Source organism: Molothrus ater, chromosome 1, assembly GCF_012460135.2.
Source record: "Molothrus ater isolate BHLD 08-10-18 breed brown headed cowbird chromosome 1, BPBGC_Mater_1.1, whole genome shotgun sequence".
In the NCBI taxonomy this organism is placed as follows: domain Eukaryota; kingdom Metazoa; phylum Chordata; class Aves; order Passeriformes; family Icteridae; genus Molothrus; species Molothrus ater.
Genome location: NC_050478.2, coordinates 14,187,271 through 14,214,485, shown reverse-complemented (window position 1 = coordinate 14,214,485; position 27,215 = coordinate 14,187,271). Strand labels below are relative to the sequence as shown.

The 27,215-nt window shown below is 37.3% G+C and overlaps 1 protein-coding gene across 11 annotated transcripts in view; it reads right to left on the bottom strand.

Moving 5' to 3' along the window:
* Nucleotides 1-27,215, bottom strand: part of PARD3 (par-3 family cell polarity regulator) — a 452,341-nt gene that overhangs the window by 158,165 nt on the left and 266,961 nt on the right. For 8 of the 11 annotated variants that reach the window (XM_036401877.1, XM_036401985.1, XM_036401912.1 and 5 more), the window contains 6 exons: nt 25,722-25,910; nt 25,072-25,242; nt 14,930-15,080; nt 8,144-8,333; nt 3,164-3,315; nt 2,087-2,131 (listed from right to left, as the gene is read on the bottom strand). In XM_036401877.1, coding sequence (XP_036257770.1) covers nt 2,087-2,131; nt 3,164-3,315; nt 8,144-8,333; nt 14,930-15,080; nt 25,072-25,242; nt 25,722-25,910 — 898 coding nt within the window. The remainder of the gene's footprint in view (nt 1-2,086; nt 2,132-3,163; nt 3,316-8,143; nt 8,334-14,929; nt 15,081-25,071; nt 25,243-25,721; nt 25,911-27,215) is intronic. The other 3 variants (XM_036401886.2, XM_036401958.1, XM_054514473.1) reach the window with 2 other exon arrangements.

The window sequence follows — 27,215 nt, the reverse complement described above, 5'->3', positions numbered from 1 at the left end:
AGTTTAATTAAAAAGCATTGTGTAAAAATAAATCCATAAATAATTTAAATAAATGTTATTTGATTTTTTTTCATTTTCATAATATGCACATGGAAAAAGTACCACCTAGAGCTAGTATGTCTGTTACTCTATAAATGAGCCATGCTCAATTGCTACTGAATATACTTCTAACCTCTAGGATGAACTGTAAACACTGCAAGGATTAGGTACTTCAAGTGAACTATAGAAAGAAAAATAATTAAAAAACTATTACAGTAACTGGAGATGGAGAGTTCTGTGCTCTTCTTTTCAGCCAATACTATTAAATCCAACTGTGACAGTAACAGAGTTTGTTTTTATCTTTTCTAAAGTAAATACATGTTGAAGTTTTCTGGCTTTTAGAGTTCATTAAAGCATAGTTCACCACACATTTGAAGCTTTTTTTTTTCTTAGAACCAGACAATTTTTAAGCCAAACCACAGTAAGTGGTTTGTTTAACAGCTACATCCATCTTCAGTAATGGAAGATATCCAGTGTTTATATACAAAACCTGGTTAAAAGCACACAAGATAAATAAAACAAAAGTACAGCAAAAGGTGTTTTCCTTTTTTCCAGCCACTGAAATTTTTTTCCAGCACATTTGCTGTGCACAAAATATGTAACTGCCTAGTCCAGACAGCATGGTCATGCTCTTTCACCCAAGTTGTCCAACTTGTCTCTTTTTATGGAATTTAATCCAGGTGTTACACATAAAGGAAAACTGCACTCAGTTCATACCACCCTCTACTGATACCACCAAGACCACTATGCACTTTTAAAACCTGAGGATTGTATTATACTAAAACACAACAGATTTTACACCATTCTAATCACACCCCAGTCAACTATACAGATTAATAAGAAAATGAAAAATAATTTACAAAAATTTTGAGCTTGGTCTTTAACTTGCTTTTATGTGAATAATGCTCAGAGGTGAAGACAGTTCCTAAGCATCAATTATTACCACAACCATTAACACAATTCATACATTCACACTCTGATGGCTTTAATCCTCCAAAACATTCATACATTTTGATTTTGTTTACCCATTCTTTTTTTGCAAAGCTGCAAGTCTGTGGCCATATTCTGCAACGTTTTAAAAGCTAGAAGACTTATCTGTTCAAATAAAAATGATAATTTTATCACTTGATTACTTATAGCTTTTCAGTATTCCTACTCATGTTATACAGTCCAGTTAAACAGAGATGCAGTGGTGAATTAGTAAATGTAAATTCTGTATTGAATGCACTACTCGTCAAATCATGATAAAATAAATAATATTTTCAGGTTAAAAAGGTGAATTGTTCCTAATTAGAGCTAAGTAATGTTATGGTGTCCTCTGGATCTAGCCTAATTAAAATAGCATTCTGCAGGTCAAAAGCTAACTTATATTAATAAATCATAAACGTTCATAATTGCAGTTGGTGCATTATTTTAATGAATAATAAAAAAATATGCCTTGAAAGCTATTTCTCATTATCATTTGTGAAACATTACAATGAATGGTATGTGGAAAAGATTCTATTTACATATTCTTTTGTTCTGTTACGATGCTTGGGTTTTAGCTCCAAAAGCAAATCAACTTGCACAAATAATCTTCAACTCAATGCACAACATGTATCTGATGACCACTTAAGGCAAAGGCAGCAGTTTTCTAATTAAAATAATTATTTTCAAGCACTGTGTTAGCACTGTAATAGCCAAACACTCGACTCTTCTAAAAATCCTCTCTCTGTGCACTGCAGTTTGCAGCTAGGAGGAGATTTTCCAAGATTCTTTTTTTTTTTTTTTTGAAAGGACAAAAAGCCCCAAACAACTCTGAATATTGATGAGTTTAAAGTGCAGAAACAGGTGTCTGCCTAAATGACCCGGCTGAATATACTACCCTTGATACTTATCCTATAGAAAAAATTTCTTTTTCTGTACGACTTGATTATTCACAATAGAAAGCAGCCATGCAAGTACTGGAATATTCATGTTTTCATGCAATTTGACTGGCAGTTCTGTAATTGTGGTAAGCTGCTTTGACCAAGGTTTCTATAGCAACAGCCTTACTGTCAATTCTTACCTGTTTTCTGGTCATCCATTGTACTGAGCTTAGTCTCGTCAGCTACTGTTAAAAGGTAAATGCATAACGGTTAGCCCAGTTAGTGTCCATGCCTCACATGCACTCAACATTCCTCCTGCATATTTTCTTTTCAAGTTAGGGGACCTTAGAAATGTCCTACTTCATGCAAATAAACTGCAAGAGTAAGCAAACATTCTGGGGAGAAGTGGGAGCAAACCAGTAACCCTCATGCAGTGTCAGTCGCTCACATCACGGGCAGGTACAATATGTTATTGACACGTTAGCACGCGGCACTCGTCAAGACAAGCCAACACCTCCAACCTGACTGCAGCCTGAGGATGTTTCTGAATTAGGGATTGTAGGCAAGACAACTATTGTAAAGGAGGGAATTGCATTGTATTTTATTATTCTGAGGAGGGAATTCTGTGTGTTTAAGCCATTGAAAGTCACTGTTTGAGGTTACTAGAGTCTGCACTTCAGAATCTAAATGTAATGGCAGAAAAATTGATGGGCTTGTTAGCAATTACTTATTCTCAGTTGGTTTATCAGTTTAAATGATCACTGTGACTGCCTGTCTTAGCCACTGCTACTTTATAGGGCTTCTGATATAAATATTAAAACTTGGGTCTCAAACAGATGTCAGACTAGTCCCATTTTCTAATTCTGAATTCATCTATAAAATGAGAGACTATGAAAGACCTTTAAGGCTAACTGCATTATAATCATGGACTGAGAATAAACCTGGCTACCCAGAACCACAGCATGTACAGTTTTACACAATCATTCTGTATGGATTGGTAAATGCATTTTTCACCTCCATTTTAATAAATACTGTTTACTGTGTTTAGGCATAACCATATATCCAGAGGGCTATGATATTTGAATGTATGGACATTTACAAATAACAAACAACACCCAGGCCACTTGGCCATTCAAGTTAGTACTTTACTACCCACAAGTAGACATTATGTGCAGTACTACTGCACATACACAATCTGTTTGGAATTATAAAATCTATATACTTACAACATGAAAATCAGGTTCAAATAAAAAAAAAATTGAAAAAACATCACTCACTACCTAGATCCATGCTTTTGGATTTTCGTGTTTTAACAAACTCCAACTGACTGGCATCTGAAAATTGCTTTGTACGCTTTTCTGACATGCTCTGGCGTCCAAAACCCTCTCGCTGGAAGGCAAGTACTGGATCAACATCTGGACTAAGAGTGCTGTAGGAAGGGAAAAAAATCATGCGAACATTTATCAAGATCACGCAACCTTTCACTCTTCAGAGAAAATCATTTATTTAGCATGTGACTTCTAGCAACGATTAATCACAGTTTTAAATACACCACTGCAAGTACTCAGTTACACACACAATGGATTTGTTTTACTGCATTAAGCAATTCTAGGTAAAAAGTACCAAGGATTTCACTTACATTTTTAACAGAAGATATACACATCTGGTGCACTATACATAGTCAATCAGAACACAAAGTCCAACACAGGAATAATTTGTAGGAGAATAAAACAGTTCTTTTTTCTCCCTGAGAAACATATTTATTCTATTGATAGAAATTTATCTGGTCTGTCTTTATCAGAAAATATTTTTAGTAAAGCATAAATAGAAACTGTCCTGCCTGAAGCCCACAGAGCTTGAAACTTCTTAATTTAAAAACTTTACATTAAAATTTCTTTCCATATGTGATATTTCTTGTAGATTTTTCATAGCTTCTCCTGCTTTTAGCCTGGCTGTGACAAACAACCATATATTTACTCATTGCTTCCCCACAGAGCAAGTCCTTGCCACAGTGGATCCACCCCCTAATCAGAAATGGGGGGAACTGTATTTGGTTTTTGTTTCTTCTGCAGGTTTCTAAATTGACCTCAGCTCAGGCAGTCAGGTTTTCAGTGAGCTGCCTCAGAAACATGCTGAAGATAGATTTATTAATGGTGTTCAAACATTGGCAGAATCATGAGTGCAAGAATGCAGGCAAAATTTGGTGCGCAAGCTAAAAACATTTAAACATTTTTTCAAAAGGCAAGATTGTGTACTGCTAATAAACAACATGAAAGGAAATTCACAAAAAGATCTTCTGGCTCTTAGGAAAGGGCATAGTATATAGATCTCTACTTCAGCTGGCACAAAAAGAAATCAAAAGCATAAAATACTGAAAAAAAATCATTATTTTGGACCATTGTTATCAATCCTATATATAAATGATCCCTCAAAATCCCCTCTTTGAATATTGTACTTCAAGATTAAAAAAGTTAATATTTTGTCACTGAGATCTCTAAATAGATCTCCACATGCCACTCAAAATATTGTGTTTAGTACCATCTTACTGTTTAATACCATGTTCCTAAAGAATTCTTTTTACTGTAAGGGCTAAGTATAATACACATCTCTTTCCTAGTGAGAAACAGGCAAATAGTGAATTTCTGCAAAAAAAAACTTACACTTTTAAATTCTGTAACATACACTTGTTTATGTATGCCATGTACTCTAATTTACAGAAGTATCTTTAATCAAGAAACACCTGGGTATTAGGCAAAACAAAGAAAAAGAGGTAAGGAAAAGTGTCCAAAGGCATAAAGTACTATAAAGGATGAAAATCACCACCCTCATTACCAGACAGCCAAAAAAAAATTCAGTCTAGTAATGGCAGATTTACAAATAATAAGATATGTGCTTGTGACAGGAATATAATACTTCAATGTGAGCAGGATCAGAGCTTATGTGAATAAAGCCAATGTCAAGTGCCTTTTGACTTTAATGTTTCTGGCTCAGGCTCATAATGTTTTACATTTAATTACTGCAACTATTTCAGAGATGTCTGCACAATTTCGCAATGTTCTCAAGCATATGCTTAAAAGCTCTGATGAATCAGAACCATACTCAAAAATAACTATTTAGTCCTAACACTGACTCCCACAAAATAGGGAAAAAATTATCTCCACATGATAAAAAGATAAAACAGACAAGGCCAATATACACTTCTAGCATTTATAGCAGTGCAATATGTAGCTGAGTAAGAACCACCTAAATCTGAAAACATCCTCCAAAGTGACTCCAACTGAACTTACAGGGTTTCAACACCTTTCATAATCAGGTCATAATTGACTTTACCAAGGCCACACAGAAGTTTCTGGCTCCCTGCTAGTCAGCCCTGTCTCTGAAGGCCAGAAAAATGTGGTTTTACTAAGTGAGAATTTTTTTTTCCAGCAACATCTGTTAGCACAGGCTCACGTTTGTTAAAATTACTGGTTTCATCTTGCTGAACAAAATGTATCCTGTGACACTTTCTTCAGGAAAGGTGAACTTATAAAATTATTTGTTTTGGCTCTATGCTTCTTTTCTCATACAAGCTTGCTTTGATCCTCCTACATAAAACTTCTACTAGAGTAAAATATCATTTCCATGTAAACACAGCACACACTTATATACTGAACTTGAAGTCCTAAGAACAGACTAAAACTCCAGTTCAAATATAACTTGAAAAGGACACCACAGGTCCCAGAGAGAGCAGTAGGGTCTGGACATGGCATCAGCAACTGGGAATTTGGGAGGTTGGAATCCAGCATTTCCACTGACACCACTTTTAGAGACTTTCTGCTTCCCTGATCTGGCCTTGTCACACCTCCCTTCCACACATACTTATTAAGGGAATTATTATTACATGTTTCACAGTATCCTGCACCCTAAAGGTGCTACTTAGCAGCTTTATTTGAACCTTACACAGACGTCTGAATTTTCATGTCCTGTTTTAATTCTATTATTAATGATCCATGAGTGTTTCAGTAATTAAGGAAGGAGTGGATCACAGGAGTTTGAATGCATGTACATTGTCTAAAAGTATTCAAAAGTCCCCAAGAAGAGCAACAACTGCAAAACCAATGAGCGAAGAGGAGGAATTAATGCCCCTAAAAATGTCTCATTTTAATATTTTTCAACTACATCAATAAAAAGACAGAGGTGAATTTAGTGCAAGTCATTAAGCAATGCCAAATGCAATTTACTATATTCTAGAATACTTAACAAATAAGATTTCTGGAATGACAGCTGATCCTTAAAAGAATGTAACCGTCTTCTGACCCTCAATGTTATTAAAATTCCATTTATTAATCCTGTCTTATTGGCCCTTTGTTTTCATAACATTTTCATCAAGGATTAGGGAGATATTGTGAGGCTGAAAAAGCTTATATTTTCTTCTGTGATTCAGAACAGCTGCCATTCTTGTTTGGATAACCCTTCATCCATATTCCTAGTTTTACCCTTTGTGCCTTCCAGCAAAATCATACAATGCACCTTCGTTTACAAGTCTTCCTTCATCCATTAGCAACAGGAAATTATAGCAACAATCTAATTCTATTGCCATTTACTTTTTTTTTTTTTTACAAATAGAATACATTAGGTACTAAAGCATGACGCTGCTTTAAGTGTCCTAACTCTTTTAAGTGCCATTGTATCTGAAGACCCTTACAGTTTCTCAAACATACACTTAAAACTTTTTTAAGTGTGATCAATTCTACAATACCTAATCCCTGTTTTCTTTACTGTTACTTCATTTACAAAGAAGTGTATAAATAGCAAGAAACACTACAGAAGTCAATGTAAAAGCATCTGCAGTTTTGTTCAAATGTTTTATTTCATAGGATTTTGCTCACATTCAGCTAAAAATACTCCCTCAGAAATAAGCTATTACATGCAGGCTTGAGGACTGTTCTATTTAAATGTCTCAGATTCTCAGCTTTTACAAAAGACAAATGGACTTTTCAGGGACCCAGATTACAGGTATGACTTGTCCATAACAGTAACTGCAACTTCAAAAAAAAAAGTAAATGAGTATGAAAAAATTAAATTTCCATACAATCATTAAAACAGAACTTAAAATACAGAACTCAATTCCTGGATATAAGATGAAATAAACTAGTTTAAAGCAGAGAAGAAGCTGACAGGTGCATATCAGCCAGCAGGTGCTATTGCTGTTCTATTAAGATATTGCTGACACATTCATAACAGGCTCAAGAGACAAGAAAAATAAGAAAATTCTAGTACTTCACACCATTTGTGGTAATTATCCAGCTTCAAGAAGTAGCAGCGTACAGAGGTGGGCTTTTATTTTGCTATTACTATAGATAATTACTGGACTTGTAAATTAAATCTTAGATCTGTATTAATTGTACTAACTAAGCAATAAACAGTATTTCTTTGCCAGGAACTTAAGCAAGTCAATAATGGAGCTCAATGCATTTCTCATTAAGGCTCTTATGTTAAAATGTGTTAAAGTAATTGGAGAGTCAACCTAAGACTCACAGAAGTTATTTTTACTATGGATTAAACATATAAAGTTACTTTCCATACCTTTAAATGTGGAACTGTTAATTTCTGTATATTTAAATTTAGAGCTATTACAGTACATTGTCTTTGCAAATCATCTAACAATATGAATAGTAGTTCTTCACAAATAATGAAGAAATCTTAACCAGCTCTTTTTGCATGAGCATTAACACAGAGGCAAAACAAAGAGCTTTGACCTCTAAGTAGATTTGAAAGGTTAGTACATTATTAGGAAAAGCAAGGAAGTATACAAAAGTATTGAGATGCTCCTAGATATACAATATCCAATATAAAAATAAAATATCTAATATAAAAATAAAACCTTTGTTTTATAAACTTTGAAATATTCACAGTGATGTTTATAAATTACAATTTCCAATCAGTCTTTCATAAACTCAAGTGTTTAAATTTTGCTAATTTTTTAACAAAAGCTAGGTCAGGTAGTAATTAAATTAAAGTTAGATCATCATCAAAATAACACAGCCATGTACTGTCTAAGTAATATTTCCACAAATATGCTTTCACACAGCAAAAAACTGAAACCAGAGGTATTTGTATAGACTTCCTCCCTGAAACAAGGGAAATTACCAGTTTGAAAATAGTAAAATCCAAATGTGACCAAAAAAAACATAAAATAGCAGTAGTCAAAATGTAACTAAAGGAAAAGATGCAACTACAGTTCTCTCTTTTTTCCTTCCACTAAACCATGCTCTTACCAGTCTGTTGACTCATTAATTGCAGCTTTAGCCCATCCACCAGTATCAACAGTGCCAAACCCGACATCATCATGGGAACTGGATGATGACTGGTCAGAGAGATGAGGAGGAAGGACTGACAGCCTGTCATCTTCAATAATGACAGTGTCATCCTGGGGCATGTTCACTGTTGGAGACAGCTGATATTTACCTGGACAAAAGGGAGAAAAAAACCCAAAACTAAATTACAGCAGCGTGCAGAGAGTGCCTTGAAAAATATTTCATCACAGATGATAAAAGGTTATGTCAAACTACAGTGCCACTGATAAGAGTGACACAATGCAGATAATAAAATTAACTATGTCTCACTTTGTACCCATCTTCCTGTGCAGAGGTCTGAAAATTGATATACACCAGTTGTTTCTGTGGCCTACTGCAAGACCACAAGGTCTTCAAGCTCAACAAAAGGGTTGAGGTTTGGAAGAAACCTCTCTTCTAGTCCAATCCCTTCCACTCAAGCAGAGACACCTACAGCCCTGTAGCCAGGACCCCAAACAAATTGCTTCTGAGTATGGCATATACTTCTGCACCACTTCCCTGAGCACTCTGTGCCAGTGCATGGTCACCCTCACACTGAAAAAGGGTTTCCTGATGTTCAGAAGAACCTCCCATGTTCCTGGCTGTGCCCATAGCCTCAAGGCCTGGCTGAGGAGCTGTCCAAAAGCACCTCTCCCAAAAAAAACATCTCCTCCTGTATCACCTTGTAAGGTAGAAATAATGTGTTCCACAAGGACTAACAGAGGCCATCACTTTTCCTGATCAATCTGGCCCTCATGAAATGAGAATTTATTCAAGTGGTGCTGGGAAGTGGACACATGCAAAATTTGGAGAAAAAAAATTAACAAATTCTATTATCAACAAATTCAAGTAAGTTTTAACACTTTTGTTAAAACACTTACACAAGAACCATCACATACATGATAGGGACTACATCAAGACTCAGCATGAGTCTGTTCAGTGGCAGACTTCATCAGGTAAATTTGTGAGAGTACAAGTTAAAAGATGGTATGATCTTACTAAAACAATTTGTGAAACTGTCACATCTCATGAGAAGAAACACACTAGCTTAATCAACCATTAATCTGACAACAAACTGAAAATTATACTAAAACTATGATGCACCAGCGTAATGTATCATAAAACTTCTATTTCCATATTTTAAACTGCTTCTATAGACACATCAATTATTTCCACACTTTACTCTCACTGTAGATATGGAAAAAGTGTGAATAATTAGGGGAAAATAAAGTTTTCCTCTTTTCTGTAAAGGTTTCAGTTACTATCACTACCTTTGCACGCAATTGTTAATAAACAAGCAAACAAACAAACATAATCCTATGTGTAAAGCAGTAGTTAAAATCCTCATTGCACTAGATAATACATATAGTAATCTTTCTAAAGAGGGGAAAACTGGCTTCAAAGGGATCATTAAAGAAGGCTGAAAAAATGGCTGGAAGAAAAAGGTACTGCATGGTGAACACCTCATCACTGTCAAACTGAAATGAATGTATGCAGTTTGCATAACAGCTGATTCTGCCCAGCAATAGCTCCTTTGATGGACAGGTTAATGTTTAGCCTGGTAATGTACTTCTTTCCAAACATAATGCCTACAAGACTGTTAACTCTGTAGTTAATAATGTCTCCAAAGAATTGATTGTGAAAAGGTATAACCTTATGGTACTCGGCAGATTGAACTTCCCATCTGAGAGGCTACAGTAATTCAGTAACACTTTTAACTTTTCACTACCCTTCTTTATATCTGACAAGGGTGAAGACTGACATTTTAATAGTTGCTTTAGAATTAAGGAGAAAACCCATCTGACATGCCTATGCTTTTCATTGCAGATGAAGCTAAAAACAGGTGAAAGGCTTCACCTCCAGCAGATGGTTGGACAAACCTCAGCACCAGACTCAATACATGCTTTGTAGAGAACTCAGCTGAAGTGGATAGAAAATACCCCTGGAGAATTAATTCCACAAGTGTTGTGAGAAACCTTACAAGGAAACATCAAAGAAACGTCAAACCCAGTAATCTTCAGTATATTTGACTGATCTACAAATCTAAGGCATTGCTCAACCTGTCTACAAACCTCTTCAAGAAAATAATTTTCCCTCGGGCTGGAAAAGTGCTATTTAGACTCTGTGAAATTTAGACTCTGACTACACTTCAAGTCCAGTTTTGCATATATAAATTCAGCTTCAGTGAGGTAATCTGTAATAACATAAAGTATGTTGGACACTGTACTAAGCAAGGTAAAACATTCTCCCTTTCAAATGTTTCTCATCTCAGAACAATGATGCTCAAATTTGTTGGACAAGTTACCAATCTAAAGGAGCACAGCCTGTGGACTACACGAAACTATTGGGTAAGAAGGGTTCCCATCTGTCTGTGCAGAAAAAGAAGGCTCAGAGCTCCAGTACCAAATGGCTGGTCTCCTGGTCTATGAGGATTTTCATCCTACAAAGGAAAAATATGCCAAGCAGCATATTTCAAAAAATATTATACACCTTCAAACCTATTATACACCAGAAAATAATTTTTACCTGAATTAAACCACCAACAGAGAGCCCTATAAAAAAACCCTGATCACACAGAGTACATAGTATGAATAATAGGTTTATTCATGAAGAACTAAACTGCTCCAGGTCCTTTCAAATCTTGAAATTCCCTGAAGTTCAGTTAATATGTTTGCTGGGATAACTTGGCTCCCACACTGACACTGCATTGTCATGGAACTGTTTCTGGCTTGATCCTTTGTGCTTTTGCTATTGCTTTCTCTTTAAAGGATGGTCTACAAAATCTGTTGAACACTCTCACCGTATGTTCCAAATCCAGCATTACCTTATGAATGACTCATGAGCATGTTGATACTGTGGGACTCAGACCAATAGTACAATGAATGCCTGGAGAATGACTAACAACAAAGATTTCTCTGCTGTATACAGGTCTTGGATTTCAAGAAAGTGCTCAGATCTGTCAGCTATTGTAGAAGAGTATCACATTTTGATGGGATTCCTGGCCAAGGAACTACATTCTGATTGTAAAGGGCTCTTTTCATTTCACACACACTCTACATCTCTAGCTAAATTTTTGTCAGTAGTGCTTCCTCCTGATTCTACCCTTAAGACAGCAATTATTTATGTAGAGAACAGAGTATTTCCTGTTGTGTAGGAACCATCAAACTTCACAAAGTTCTGGGGGATCCCTCAGGATGAAAAGCAGATTCAGTGCAAGTGATTGTTATTCTGTGTACCCCCTGAAAAATATCTTCTGTTTAGTCACCGTTAGCAACAAAACCTGCCACGTTCATAAAAAAAAATCAGCAACTAGAAGAAGGAGATGAAAGAGGACTTTGTACTAAGTTGTCTGTTGAATAAGAATAATTTATATAGACAGCAGCCATGTATTTGTGTACTGTAAAACTCAGGAGCATAATGCATGATATACAAGAATGGCATGTCAGAAGAAGACTTGAATTTTTAATTATAGAGCCAAGCAAACCAGTATAACACAGTTGGTTTACTGAATAACATGCACCCTGGAAATAATAAAACAAATAAATATAAGGGTTTCTTACAGCCATCTAACTCTTAAAAGACCCAATTTATATAAATAAAATATCCCATCTTGTCCAAATCAAAAGTATTCCCTGAATACAGAAAGTTGTATCTCTTCTCCATCAGAAATTTTCAGTGAAATATTATCAAATGAAAAAGCATAAAAAAATCTATAATAGCAATAACCACCTAGAAAAGTAGATCAACATGAGAATCATCAGAAACATGAAAAGATTCACGTAGCCTTATTGCAGTAAGCAAACATTATTTTACATAATTTAAATCACATCCTAAAATTGCTATTTTATTCCCACTCTCACAGCAAGGCTCTGACAGCCAGTTCTTGCTTGTCAGTTATGAAGGAGTAAGGAAATTGTCTTAAATACTTTTCCTGAAATTACATTAATGGTATTTAAAAGAACAAAAACACTCTTGAAACCTTTGTTCCAACTTAAAGCAATGACTAAAACAAGCAGGCATTTTCCAGACTTTAAAATTATTACTTTTGAATACTTTAAATTAGGAAGGAAGAAAACTAAAACCCATCCAAGAGCAAATGCAGCAGGAAGACCTACTCCTTCCATGAAAACAAACTGTCATCTCCTCACTAAGAAGTACTGAGTACTAAAAGTTTACTTAGCTAAATCCATTGAGGGGTAATTCAAAAGACATCAGATGATTCAGAGAGCTCATCAGAGGGGTTCTTGATATGGGGAGAGCACTCAAGGGAAGCAGCACTACATAAAGCACTCCTTTGGGCTTGTTTTCATGGGCAGGACTGGTGTGGGAAGATATAGGACTCCAAAGTTCTTCAGGCAGGTTGTTCTCAGGACTAATCCTCACTTTTAGGCCAATTTTCAAGAGAGGAAGAATCATGTAACACCACATAAACATTCTCAGGAAAATAAGAAAAGCCCTTCTTTTTTTCTCATTACCAACCCTAAAAAGATAGGGATTCCACTGCATAAAAAGTGACTGAGTCTTTAAAATGTTAGCTATTCTGAAACAAGCAACTGTACCTATCTCTCCCAACAGGCAATACCTCTCTGTTGCATGGCACTGAGAGAAAACTTGCATGTGAAAGATTATGAACACTGAAGTTTTAATTTAGTAGAACTGATTAATTCAGTATTAGAAAACTGACCATTCCCCAAAAACTGGGTTTAAACATCACAGATCTGTGCTTCTGCTGTGATTGCAGAAGGGAACAGTCCAGTCCCCAAAAGACCAGTTTTAGTTACACGCCGCTAGATCACATTTATTATGAGGTTCAGGCACAATCTGATTTTCCACTAACGTGCTTCCACTAAAGATTCAGTGAATTAAAGTCACAACCAACCAATTTTTTACATAGTTCCTGGTCCCTGAAAACAATTCAGAAAAAACAATCAAAGGAAATCAAAACATTTACTTCAGTTTATAAGAAACTTAGAAAATGAAGGATAGATTTTATTTTTCTATGTATACAATGCAAAAGTATCTAAGGGTATTAGATGCTAACAGCTTTGGAAATACTTTTTTGTTTTTGTGGTTAAACATGAATTACTGGCTACTGCTAAAGGGATGATATCAGACTGATGAACAACTAGTTCAATTTGGCATGGCAAGTCTTGTGCTCCTCTGATGTTGAAGCAAACTGCATTGCTGACACAAGTGCACCCAGACTTTCTCAGGGCTCCCTCTCCCAACAAAAATGGACACTGTGTTTAAGTGATAATTTGTTAACACTTACATGAGCTCTGTGTGTAAATCCTCTGCAGCACTGATGGAAAAAGCAGAAGGCAAAGCTTTGCAAATGTTTTATCTAAAGCCTTGACACAAGAACTAGCTCTTTCTATGGAAGAATAGTGCTAAAGACTTCAAATTATTTTATCACTCCTTAAATTTGTTGACAAACAAATACAAATTTTTCTAAATTTTTCTCTTTAAGAGCATATGACTTTGGGTGACATGGTTTCACACAGCCTTGATTTTCATGTGCACATTTTTTCTTCCAAGCTGCACAAAATGAAATGCAACAGAACAGAATATGGTATGTTTCTAATTACTATTGCCCAAATGAACAAAAAAGGGCAGAAGACTTACTGGAAGAAATACCCTAAATAGCAAACTTGTGGATTTTCAGAGAGTTTAACAGTGGTCCTATTTTGCTACCATAAAGAAAATACAAAATACAAAAATTATTTTTAAAAGAAGACATGGGTGGAAACAAAAACCAAACCCAACCCCAAAAAAAAATAGGGTGAAAAATATACACAGACTGTTGATTGAAAAAGCCTATGTGGTAGACTAATTTTCTAAGGCTGAAAACTAATCTAAAGTAATTGAAAACTAAGTTATGCCTCACTTCATATGAAGTTTATAGTAGCATCCTCTAACATATTCTGTGTACCTAATATGCTAAAATATAGTCCTAGATTTAATAGCCACGTTTTCACAACTCAAGTGAGCAATCGTCACGTCTTCTGTCAGGTGTTATTTTCATCAAGCTGCTTTTTGTGTTTAAACTTGAAAATCCTTTCAAATTAATCCCATCCTAGTCAGTAAATCTAACCACTCCTGTGGCAAGGCAAGTCTTTATTACCTAGCTCTGTACATCAGAAGTTGAATTGCTGCAAAGCAAGCACTAATAACCTCATTATCCACTGGGACCATGCAGATGGCAAGGCATAGAATCTACACAAGGGATGCTTATAATTACTTATGAGGTTTTAAAATTGGTGTCCTACAAAGCAAACATTCAAATAAATTAATAAGTCCCCTAATAAGCATAAATGGATGCAAGTTTGCCTTATTTATTTTTGTATTTTAGTAGGACTGAAACAGAGGTGAAGGAATATTGAAAAAAAAATTATAAATTCCCATGAGTCACTGATTTTGATGCAACATGGAGCCTAGACTGACCAATAATTTATTATCCCAAACCAGACACTGAAAGACCATGTTAAATGCTACTATTATTCATTCTATGACCTGTCACAGGATGCAAAATTCACTTTAGAATCCCACTTTACCTTCTTCTTCACATTAACTATCCGGAAGGCTTGCATAGAAGAATTTTAAGGCACGTTTTAAGTTGGTCAGTGCAACCTCCATGTTCCCAATTCCCACATAACACATTAACCACCCTTCAATGAATCACAGAGAGAAATAAAACATGCCCTGCATAGCAGAGCTGCTCTGACTCACCCATTATCCTGCCCAGTGCCATGTTCTTTGTGGGTGACTCGCTGAGACCCTCGATCCCGCCGTAGAGGGAGTGGGAAATCCTCCGCTCCCGGTCATCCAGCAGCGTCTCTATGGGCAGCTCTGGCCCAGAGGGGCTCCCAGGTGATTCCAACTGCAAAGAGAGGGGAAAATTAGTGCCTGGGGTCCCCTTAACCACATGGGGGAACTGTAACAAATTGCCTAAGGCCTGGACCTGTCTGAGCACCAAATGAGCTAGAACTTCTCATCCTGGACAGAGATAATTTGCAATGACAGCTCTGCCTAATGACCAACTTTCTAACCCCTTTACACTGCACCCCCCATGGTGCCCTGTCAAATCTCAAATCCTTCAGCAGAAAATTGGTGAAAAAACCCCATTCCATTTTGGTGTCTCTTTGTTGGATAATTTCTTAAACAGACAGTTGGGCTGTTTCCAATACCATCAGCAGACAGCTGGGCCATCTTCTGCACACTGACAGCTGAACACAACAAGCCCCTTGTCAGGAGCATGGAACAGGAACTCTTATATGGAATTGGGCTGCTGCTGCCACAGTGGTGCAACTTACTTTCAAACGAAATCATCACACTCTGAAGTTTTGTAGTTAGGAACAAAAGAAAAAAACACAAAAGTTGTCAGACTTCACTGTAATTTTATTTTCAAATTGAGTTCTTTGCTCTGTCTTTCCTGCTGCAGAGTAAAGAGGTCTTACATGCCTCATTCAGCCTGCAAGCTCCTCTAATCTTTTGCTGCAGCATGCAGGCAGAGACACAAAAGCAGAACTGGCAAGACCTGGGGTGCCCTCACCCCAGCCCTCAAACCCCTGGAACTGACAGGTCCCTGCCCATCACAACTGAGGCCAGACTCTCCAGGGCATCACAAGAGAGATGAAGTATGTGGTGGAAGTGATGGACACAGGCTGTTTGGCCACGTGCACAGGAAAGAGAAAGGCTGCATATACAGCCTCCTGCCCACCCCAGCTGTTCTCCTTCAGAAGATTGCCTGAGTGTCTTCCCAGCCCAGCCTTTGCTTGCAGAAGTGGTCATCCCTTGCTTTCCTACAGTGGCCTCTCAGATTTTTCCAGAGGACAGGAAAAAGTCAAGTTCTCCTTGGTGAGTCCCAGTGAATCAGATTTCAGGGGAACACAGCACCCAAGAGAGGCAAAGAAAATAATTTGTTATCATCTACCTGGATTTAGCAACCCCATCAGCCACAGCTCTGCTGTCAGCACAGCTCCCAGGAAAGAGAAGAATCAGTACCTGTGCATTCACAGGTCACTGTGGATGCCCAGGGTAGCTCCCTGCAGAGATAAGAGACTCCCCACACCATGGCTCAATCCTCATGCCATCCAGCCTTCCTGCTGCCCCTAAAGCTCTTGGTTCACCTGGGTTCCAGCACCCTGCTGTCCTCTCAGTAATGCTACCAAGGCACTTTGACAAGACCATAAACCAATTCATCTGAACAGCTGAATTCAGCTCTATCAAAAAGTAAACAACTATTAAAAAATAGATGTATTTTGTAGAAAAGTAGTATGAAATCAGATATCAAAGCATTAGTTCTTCTTACCAACACCCCTCTTCATATTGAAGCAAATAGTTAAATCTTAAAAGCAGTGTCCTTACACAAATCCCACAGCATTTATTTTATACATACCCAAATACAGTGGGGACCAGATACTCAAAGATATTGAGCATGCTGCAAACTATTTAAAGCCACTGGAAATGCTTATTCCAAGTACTGACTGATCTCCAAACAAGCACGAGAGGAATAGTTCATAGTTTCAGGAATTACAAGAACAAGCAACATGTTGGTTGTTTTTTCTTTTCAAAACAGCTGCCCATTATCAATCACTCCACCCGCACTCCCCAGACGACTAAGAAATGTATGCTATGAAAAAGTTTAAAAAATCTGCTTCAAGGGCTACAAAGCCCTGGGCTTTCTCCCCAGCAGAGGCTTTGAAGTGAGCCCGATGGGCGGATGACTCCTGACACGCGGGTGCTGGCACGACGCCCGGGGCGCGGGGGCGGAGGGCTGCGAAACGCCGCGCTACGGTCAAGGAGACCGCGATCGGGAGGTCTCAGACTCTCTAAAAATTATTATTACTGTTCAAAGCCATCATCTGTTTAATATAAATGAGATATTTAATGAAGTTCCAAACTGTAGACTTATCTCTCCCAGTTTGATAAGCACCGGGGAGATTTACTGCATCAGAGGGTCAACACAATTACAATTGTAGGCACGTCAAGCTGCAGGAGAATAATAAACTTGCAGTGCAAGTGAATTAGACTCAATAAGGTTTAAATTGTGAAATGAGGATTTGTTTTATTAGTTTTTTTAAATTGCAGATTACAACTGACAGCTTTACTGAAAGTAAATTAAACAATATTTGTAGACTCTGTTATAAAGAATCTAAGGCACATTTGAAAAAAATGTTAACTTCTAAACACTTTACAAAAAAAAAGAGCATAACAATATTAGACTGCTTGAGAGCTTAAACTTGCATGATAAAGGTACTAAATTATGAACTACCCTTTATTTCACCGCCTTTAAATAAGGTGTGAAAATATCAAAGTGCTTTGGGATTTATTCTCCCAGTGCTATATTGATGACTTTATGTAACAAGTGTCCAGCTTTTAGTGAGCAATATCACACAGTCCTTCGTGTGACAAGCCATCAACTTTCAGATTCATTTGTAGAAAGATCTCAAGGGATTTTCAGAAAGACACTGACAAGAAGATGGTTCAGAAGCAAAGAAATATATAGAAATTCATTCCTGGTAATACAGTAAAGTCCAGAATAAATAAAAGAAATAGCAGGAGTGTTGCATTTATATGGCCATGTTTTGTAAAGTGAATCATATATTTTATCATTTCCATAAGTAAAACTTGATCAGTTTTTAAATTAGCATCCTAAAAGATGAGTTTAAACGAGGGCATTGTCAGCCGGCTACACAAACATTCTACAGAAGAGAGAATGTCTTTTATAAAACACCAAAAATTAGACAATCAGCCGTCACAAAATCCCCAAAATGCCTTTTCCTTACATTGTTAACAGAAAGTCTGTGCAAGAAAAGAAACATAGAATTTGCAAACTGTTGTTGTGGGCAAGACAAACAGTCCAACAGTCCAAAGCAAGACTGCAGTTCAAATAGACTTGTTCTTCATGATGTGTTTCTAATAAAGAGCTGGAATTACACACTCTAGCTTCTTCTCTTAGCCACTCTCAGTGCTATCTGGTATAATTTGATTTGATGGACTGATAAAGAGTGGGCAACATAAACAAAGCTGTACAAATTCCTAGCTTCATTAAAGGCCTGGCAAGAAAAGAATCCATGTGGCAACTGGCCCCCTGTCAACAGCTGCTGGAGCACCCCTTGGTGTGCCAGTTCAGAGTCACAGACCAACTGAGGGTGGATGAAACCACTGGAGATTATCTAATCCAACCTCCTGCCCAAAGCAAGGTCTGCAAGAGCAGGTTGCACAGTGCCCTGCCCAGCTGGGTTTTGAATATCTCCAAGATCAGAGACTCCTTAGCCTCTCAGGGCAAGTTGGGCCAGTGTTGACCTCTAAAAAGGATTTTTTTTTTTCTTATGTGTAAAGAAATTTCTTGTATTTTGGTTTGTTGCTTCTTGTCCTGGCACTGGGCAGCCCTGAGAAGAGTCTGGATCAGTATTCTTTATTCTTTATTACTTTCATCAGGTATTTATAGACACTGACTGCTAAAGATCCCCTGATTTTTCTTCTCTCTAGACTGAAAAGAGAGAGTTCCCTCTCGGGATCCTAGCACTGACCTGCACTAAATGATCATATTTGTAAAAATGCAATAAAACCTCCCATGCTACAGATTGCCTGTAGCTCCTTTTCCATCCATTCTCTTAAATTTAAAAAGCCAGATTAAATTTTTTTTTTAATAAAAAAAAGGCTCTACCCTGACCCTTTATCATTCAGATAAAAAACAGCTGTTTGCTAAAGTACTGTCTGTACCAGCTAGCCCAGCTGCTGCTTAACTAGATGATAAAAGGACAAATAATGCAGTCCCTTTTACTTAAACACCACCATCCATCCTATTTGAAGTTATGTACATAAATATGAAAAAGGCTTTTGCATAAGAAGAGTGCCAAAATATTCAAAGCATAAACAAACTTTTTTTTTTAATGAAACAAGAATCAGACTCCATTTTTCCTTCAGAAAATAAATTGTCCAAATATAGGAATGCAAGTGTTATGGGTGTTAAAGAAGTCGGTACACAAATTTACTATATACAACACTGCATCCAGAATGCTGAAGCTCTTCCTTTTCACACAGAATTATTCTCCTGGCTTTCTTTTTCCTTCTTATCTGTGTATACTGTGGTTAAGATGTTCAAAATACTACAGCTTCATTTTCCAACATAGATACTTTTAAAAAACTATTAACCTATATCAAAGCATCAATATCAAAGGCATTAAAGAAACTAAGTTTTCATAGGACTGGACTAAATTTTCATTTTCTGGGTTGAAAACTGGCTAAAGAATTGGACACAAAGATTGATCTTCAGGATGGAGAAGAGTTGTAGATTCCCCTAGGAATCAGAGCTGGGAATAGCTTAAATTGATAAACAGCTTTATCAATGAGTTGGAGATGGGAATGAACAGGGAAATCACTGTGTTTGGAGGAGATGATAAAGACTTTTTGACAGTTAAATTCCAAAAGGTCATCACAAGACTAATCTAGCGAGAAAGAAAAAACAAACCTGTCACCTACATTTCAATGTAGCTAACTCGGCAATGCACGCAGGGGAAAATGATGCTGAATATTTTATACTTGCACACATACTGGAAAAGAAAAGATGCTTGCTTGTTTCTCTTATAATGAAACTACTCATTTGCAAACTCTCAGTGATCTATCAGTCAATTTATTTCATGAATGATGAGGTCCTTATACGAACTGGAATCAGGACTCTGCTTCACAGTTTGCTCATTTTCAAAGGGAGAAAAAAATGAACAGACATGCATGAAGAAATCTGGGGATCTGCAAATCATTTGCAAAGCTTCATTTCAGGCAGGTTTGGCAAAATATTCATTCTGTCAAAAAAAAAGGTGGGGGGGAGGTCTAAACAAGAAAAAACCCTTGAAATTTCTCATTTTGAGGAAAATGGTGATGCTCTCTCACTTAATGGCAGACAAGTGCTGCCTGCCTGTGACATGAACAGAGTGCAGACAAGCAATCTGTGTCTCTAAGCTGTCCAGGTTGCAGGACTGAAAAGCACAGGATTCCAAAAGTAACTATTACCTTTATTTTCTTGAATCAGCACATGGAGCACACACCAGCTGCAGGGATGTGCCTGGCAGTTGTGCCCGAGTGCTGAGCACGTTCTGGCGATGCAGCCGCCAGCTGTTTGCCCATAAAGGCTAATCACAACAGCATCACTAATTAACAGAACACAGCACAAGGAACTCCACTGTTTTGCCTTAAATCTGAGCAATTTAAAAAATTTCAAACCTGAGTTAAAGATCTAAAAAGCTGATGGCTGCCTCTTCTGAAAAATGACGTGTTAAAAACTGGCCATATATGAATATCAAGACAATATTATTGTTATTCTCTCCATTTTTCCCCACTGTTTTCACAGCTTTGGAAATGTGTCTTAAAGAATCTCTCCATGCTTATGTAGGAAACTTGATGAGTTCACAAGCAAGGCTGGAAGCTGAAAACACAGAATGTAACAGAATGTTTAACTTTTTTTAAATGGGGGGCAAGGGAACCCTAGATATAGCCAAATCCCAAATTAAATGTTTTTGTTAGACTAATATAACAGTGTCCATCAAATATTCAGTGTGTGTTTTTATCTGGAGTGGGGTAACTGTGTTATTAAACACAGTTTTGCAAGGTTTGTAGTAGTGCAGCTTGCAGAATTCCACATTGCTGTACTCTGTATAGACATAATGCAAACAGGAGAAAAACTCAGATGCACAGCTTTGCCTTAGAGCTCATTCATAACCAACACTCTGTGCTTATATCAATATTTACTACAAGACAATTCACTTGAAAACCTGGATGGATTACACACTATCTTCTGGTGAGTCAATGAAAATTCTTCCTACAGGCAAATCTTCAGCAAAACCACAGCAGCACAAAATCTCTTTTAACCTTCTGGGAAGTTTGTGGTCTCTTTTGACTACAGTTATAGAAGGGCTGATGATATAAATTATCTCTTCCCTGCCTGTCTGAAGTCAAAATAATACTCTTACGGTATTTATGTACATTTACATTGTTGCTACAATTGCTCTGAAGGCTTAGTTTACAACATGAAAACTTGTGAAGCTGTTTGAGAATAATGATGGCATGGGAAAGGAGTATCCGGGGTCACTTCAAGTTTTGAAACAGTTTCATGTTCAAGAAGCCAAAGAAAACTCTCTGACAAAGACAGTGCCTCTGCAGCAGATCAGAAGCAACTGTTCTGCCTCTCTCAACCCAGGACAACAGAGGTTCTGTCACTCACTTCTAGACAGCGAACAAAACACAAAAAGTACACCAAAATCCTAGTATAAATTGAAATTGAAACATGCAGAAACAACAATCTGCAGAATCATGCCGCAAAATTAATTCTCTCTCCTCAGCAATTGCGAGGGGTGATTATGAAAATTAACATTAAAACCAAAAGAACAGTTTCATACCACTAACTGCCTTAAAAATCCAATTCAAACTCAGTTTTACCAAAGAAAGAAGCAGACTGTGTAGTCTATCTGAAAGGAAGTCAGATTGACTTTGCAAATGCAAAACAATTGCTGGACTTGATGGCAGGGGAAAAAAAGACTTGGGGTTTTTTTGTTCTTTTTGCTGTTATTTTGTTGTGGTATTTTTTTATCATCCAGAGAGCAACTGCTTTTATCATCCAGATGTTCAGCACAATTATTTCTGCATTGGCATTATCACCCCTTGCACAGATTTCCCTTTTGAGACACCTGTGGGTGGCTCCATGGTGTGGCAGAGAATCAGCCAAGACCTGACTTCACAGGACACTGGAACAGAGCAGAGTGAACACTCTTCTTGGTGACACACAAAATGGAATAACACCAAACCAGTTCCACTTAACTGTAGTTCAGACTAACAAGAAACAAAGCTATGTTTTTGTCTACAAAGTGGACACATACGACGCTGAATCAACAAAGGAAACAAATCAGTTGAACAGAATATTTTTTCTGCTGGTTTCTTATGGTGACTCCTTTGAAAAACAAAAAGAGGGAGAAGAGCATAGAAAACACTGGGAAATGCTTTCTCAAAAGTTGAACATTTCTTTTTATATTTAATTAAACCAGTAAACCCCCCTTTCTGAGGAGCTGGGGGCATTTAGCCTGGAGTAAAGAGAAGGCTAAGGAGAGACCTCTTTGCTCTCTACAACTGCCTAAAAGGAGGATTTAGACAGGTGGGGGTTGGTGCTTTCTCCCAGGTAAAAAGTGATAGGACAAGTGGAAACAGTCACCAGTTGTGCCAGGGAAGATTTAGACTGGATATTAAGTAAAATATTTCATGAAAAGCAGAGTCAAGCTTTAGAACAAGATGCCCAGGGAAGTGGCTGCATTCTGCAGGTCTTTAAAACATCTGTAGGTAGATGTGGCACTTGGCAATATGGTTTAGGGGTGGACTTGGCAGTGCTGGGTTAATGGTTGGAGTCAATAGTCTTTAATCTAAATGATTCTGTGCTTCTATGGTGAGAAAAGGTGGGAGCTATTAAGATAAGGGTGTGCCCTTTTTACGCTTTTGCTTCTAATCTGCAAGCTCCTGAATTTGCCACCACTCAAATGTCATTTCTTTTTGTGTTCTAATATTAAAAATCTTTCCTGGTGGTTACTGGAATGTTCCAAGGGGAAAATTTGTATACCAGCATGTCTAAGCAATCTGTGTTGCTAAATTAAGCATAATATAGCCAAGACAAGGCCAGCCACTGCGGTGATGCTGTCTCCAGCCAGTTTTCAGGCCCCACAGCCAGCACTGAGGGACTGAGCCGACTAAAAACTGTACTCATATATGGCATTCCTGCAACATTCAGAAATAACATTATTACAGCTTATCTGTGTCACATCAGCTTAATAATATCTAAAGCTTAAATTGGTCACATTCTTGAAAGAGGATATAGGGTTTAATTGCAAAATACCAAGAAAAAAACCTCTCTTTGCTTTTCATTTCATTGAAGTCTGGGCATTGCAAGACTTCCAGAAAAGTGACTTCTTGCATACTGCTAGCTCAGCAGGTAAACAGCTTTATATCCATGCAAGTCATCCTTTCATCATATTAAAATATGCAAACAGTATTGACATGGTATTTCCTTTGGATAAGTGTGATAAAAGCAATAATTCCTAGGAAAAATACTTACAAAAATTACTTTGTAGAGATGATTACTACAGCAATAGTGACATATCAATGCTTTCCTAATCGTTATAGCTGATCTTGCCAGCTTCTTAAAGAGTTGGGAAAATGCACAAAAAACCGTAAAGGAGGCCCAGAAAGACAGGGCCTATCCTGCCCTTGTGTAGGTACATTTCAGTGTATCTAAATCTGTTTCCACAATCAGTTCTTTTATCTTGAAGCACATATATTGCAGTCAGCTGTGCTGCTTTTGGCACCTGATTTCTGCAAAATAAATCATACTAAATGTCAAGCAGATATAGGGGACCAAGCTACTCTTGAACGAGTAAAAATTGTGCTGGATTCAAGGAGAAATGTCTTTGTTTCATCACTGCTGGATTACCTCCTTTGTGTTTACAAACACTGTCTGGATTAATTCAATCAAGAAGACTTTCAGTAGGAGAAAAGGGATCATCTTCTACATCCTTTTAGAAAAAAAATCCTAAACACAGAAATAGTGTAAAATATTTCACCCTTTTTATGTAATAATATGTAGTAGCATCTACAAACTGGAAATTGGGTAAAAATAAGGAACAGTCTCCAAAGGACACTCTGAATTAGGCCTAGATAAGGACATCACCACATCCAAAAAGTTCAGAATCCCTTCAACACTAAGCAAGACATGTTTTCAGCAAGACACGTTTGCAGCAATCCAAGCTGGCTTTCTAGCAGTGTGCATATATAAACATGCATGTGTACAAGTAAAACTTTGTATAAGCAGTTAGTCAAAAAGAGCTTAACACTTTTAAAAAGACTGGTGACTTTTTCAGAAATGATTTTATAATAAACTATGGACTGATTTTTTCTGAAGGTTAGATTGATGCATTAAAAAGCAAAGCATTCTTTTTTCCCCTAGGCAGGAGCAGTGATACTAAACCAATTTGTGCACATGATTTTTGAAGCATGATGATCAAGAAATAACATTCCTGATAAGACCTTACTATTTTAGCAAGAATGAAAGAAATGACTTTTAGATTTCTAAAAAAGAGATGCTTTTCTGACACGCCATTCAGCGGTATCCTATTTAACTCAATCCTTTCTTTAATTTGTTCTGAGTCTAATTCAGTTCTCCCCCAACATCAGTCCTTCTCATTATATGTCCATATATTCCTAGTATATAGCATTATTTACATTATTTACATTAAATAGAAGATAAACTATTAGAAATCATGAATATATTTCAAAACATCAACACATTATTATCGCACTAGAGAAGACAAAGTTGCAAATCATCAAAAGAATCACCACTTCACCCTGAATTCAGTAGTTCAACCTCTCCCACAATTAAGGCCAAGACAAAGTTTTGTAGAATCTATACATGAAACTTTTGTTTAGATAAAATATAATAATGAAACATAAGAGCTCTACTCTTATTTAAAAAAAACTGGAAGTGACAAAAAAACAAGTCAGTTAACACAAAGTCTATAAATGAAAGATCTAATAGACCTCCATAAAAAACTCCACTGAACAAAAATCACGTAAACAGTGAGATCCAATTACAAAATCAATATAGTTTTATTCAGTGTTTCCTGTTTTTCATTGACAAAAATTCTCGAAAGAAAAACTTTATTGATCAGTAATAACGTTAGCATGTCTAACACTGAAATTCAGATAATTCTGTAGTTCTTTCTTTCTTTAGCTTCTCAGATATTATTTTTCAACTCCCAGAGGAAACATGACATCTCCTGTAAACACAAATACCTCAGAAGTGAAAATTGTCAATCCCAATATCAAAAGCTTATTACCTCATTGCATTTACTTATTCGCCTCGCCACAATGAGCTGAATCATTCCTCGTTTGTTCCCTTCAGTGGACATGGACCGCCTTAAGGTTTCCATAGCATCTTGATTTGTTTTGCCCAATAATGATTCTCCATTAACTGCTATTAGTTGATCATTCACTCGAAGCCTGCCATCCTGGAAAAGTAAAAAGTATAGATAGTTACATGAAACACACACAAAGGAAGCTTTGTCTACTGGAGAGAACAAAAAAAAAAAAAACCAAACCACAAATCAAAAGAAAAACATTCAACCAACTATACTTAGTCCTAAGGGTTTATGGGGAAATGAACACTGCAATAATAGCTTCCATTGCAGCCACTATAGGAAATGTCTATTCCAATTACAGATTTGCACTGAAAGCTATTATCATAATCTGTTTGCTCAAACAGCATACTAATGGAACTGTACCAGAGATGGCTCGCTCCTTCCCGAATCTGTTAGGGCTGTTTAAATCCTGGGACGTGCAAACACGTGAGTAGAAATCTAAATGTTACCTCTGATGGTATAATTGGTGAACACTAGAGATCTCACTCCTCTTTGATCTATGGATATTTTCAAAATAACTTATTATGGAAAACCTAGGAAGACCAAAGGACACAGATATTCCCTCTTACCTTGGATGCTGCTCCACCGTTAATGATGGACTTGACGAAGATTCCTAAATCAGCGTGGTTTTCTTTTGACCGGTTACCTTTGACACTCACGCCAAGCCCAGCTGACCCAGAGTCATTCAGTGGAACTTCAAAAGTGAGGAATTCCCTGGTGCCATCAGGTGTGAGGACAAGCTCCTCTTCTTCTGCTTTCTGTTGGGGAGATTAGCATGGGATTATAGAACAGAATTTCTCTGGGAATTCTCTTCCCCCTACAGCTATCAGCATTCAAAACTCTCTGCTTTTTACTACAATGCCACAATATTTTCCACAGTAATTATGTGAAGAAATCTGCAGAAATAGTGTATTTTCAATCACCTCCAGCTGACGCCTAGGTTCAGAAATATCTTAAATATGTGTCTAAGTGCTTCTCTCTCTAGTAAAGTAATTGCATTACATGTCATTACTGAATCTGCCATCAATACTAACTCACATGTAAGCTGCTCTTTCATTAGCCAAAAGAGAGCTTTATCAGAAATATTTTCCTACTTGCAAACCTACAGAATTTTTAAAGGACCATCATCAGCTATGGAGCTTTGCAGTCTTAAGGAGAAACTAAGTGCAAGAAAATTAAATTCAAAAATTACTTGTTCCCCTTGTTTTATTTAAAATTATTTGTGTTAGGAAAAACACAGATAATTTTAAATAAAACGAGCTGAGATCTGCAAAAGCCCATCTCTCTGGTGTTGCCAGACTAAATCCAGCTCTGAGTGCCAGTTTTCCTGTTTTTTCCCAGCTCTGTCCTTCACCTCTGTCCTCTTACCCACCTCTCTGGATCTTTGTTGTCCTCAACACCCAGTTTTAGCCTGGCTGGGAAAATCCCAGGTTTTAAGCACCCTGAATTACAGTCACAGGCCTGCCACAGCTGCCAGCAAGGAGCTGCTCAGTGACACCTTTCCATGCATCCAAAAGCCACACAAGCACAGGTGACTGGCCTCACCCTTCACCTCCTGCCAAATGCAGGGCGGCAACAGACTGGGACCAGAGACCTGGCAGTGTCCCCACAGAGCAGTGACACTCATGGGGGGCAGCAGCATGAGCACAACACCCAGGAATGAAAGTGGCCATGCCCTGAGGAGCAGCGCTCATGTCCAAGAGACTTCTGACAAAGGGAGGAATGGGAGGGACAGGCTGTTCACCAGCCCTATCTCTTACAATAGATGCTGTTCACTTGATTCTGATCCTCTTTCAAATCTAACAAAGTGGTTATAACCACTTTTGGTGATAACTTTATCAATGAACAAAAAAAGTCACACCCTTAAAGGCATGATTCTCTGCTTGTGAACCCGACTGTGCCGGGGCTTTTTTCACCCTCATGAAGGAGAAAGAACATACAGCAGAAGGTGCACACTAGTGTCCAGCATCAGCAGTTCTTCTCTGGAAGAATTAATCTGGCCAAATTTTCTTAGCAACATGTCACCTCTGTTTCTGACACTGATTTCATACCAACTTTTCCCA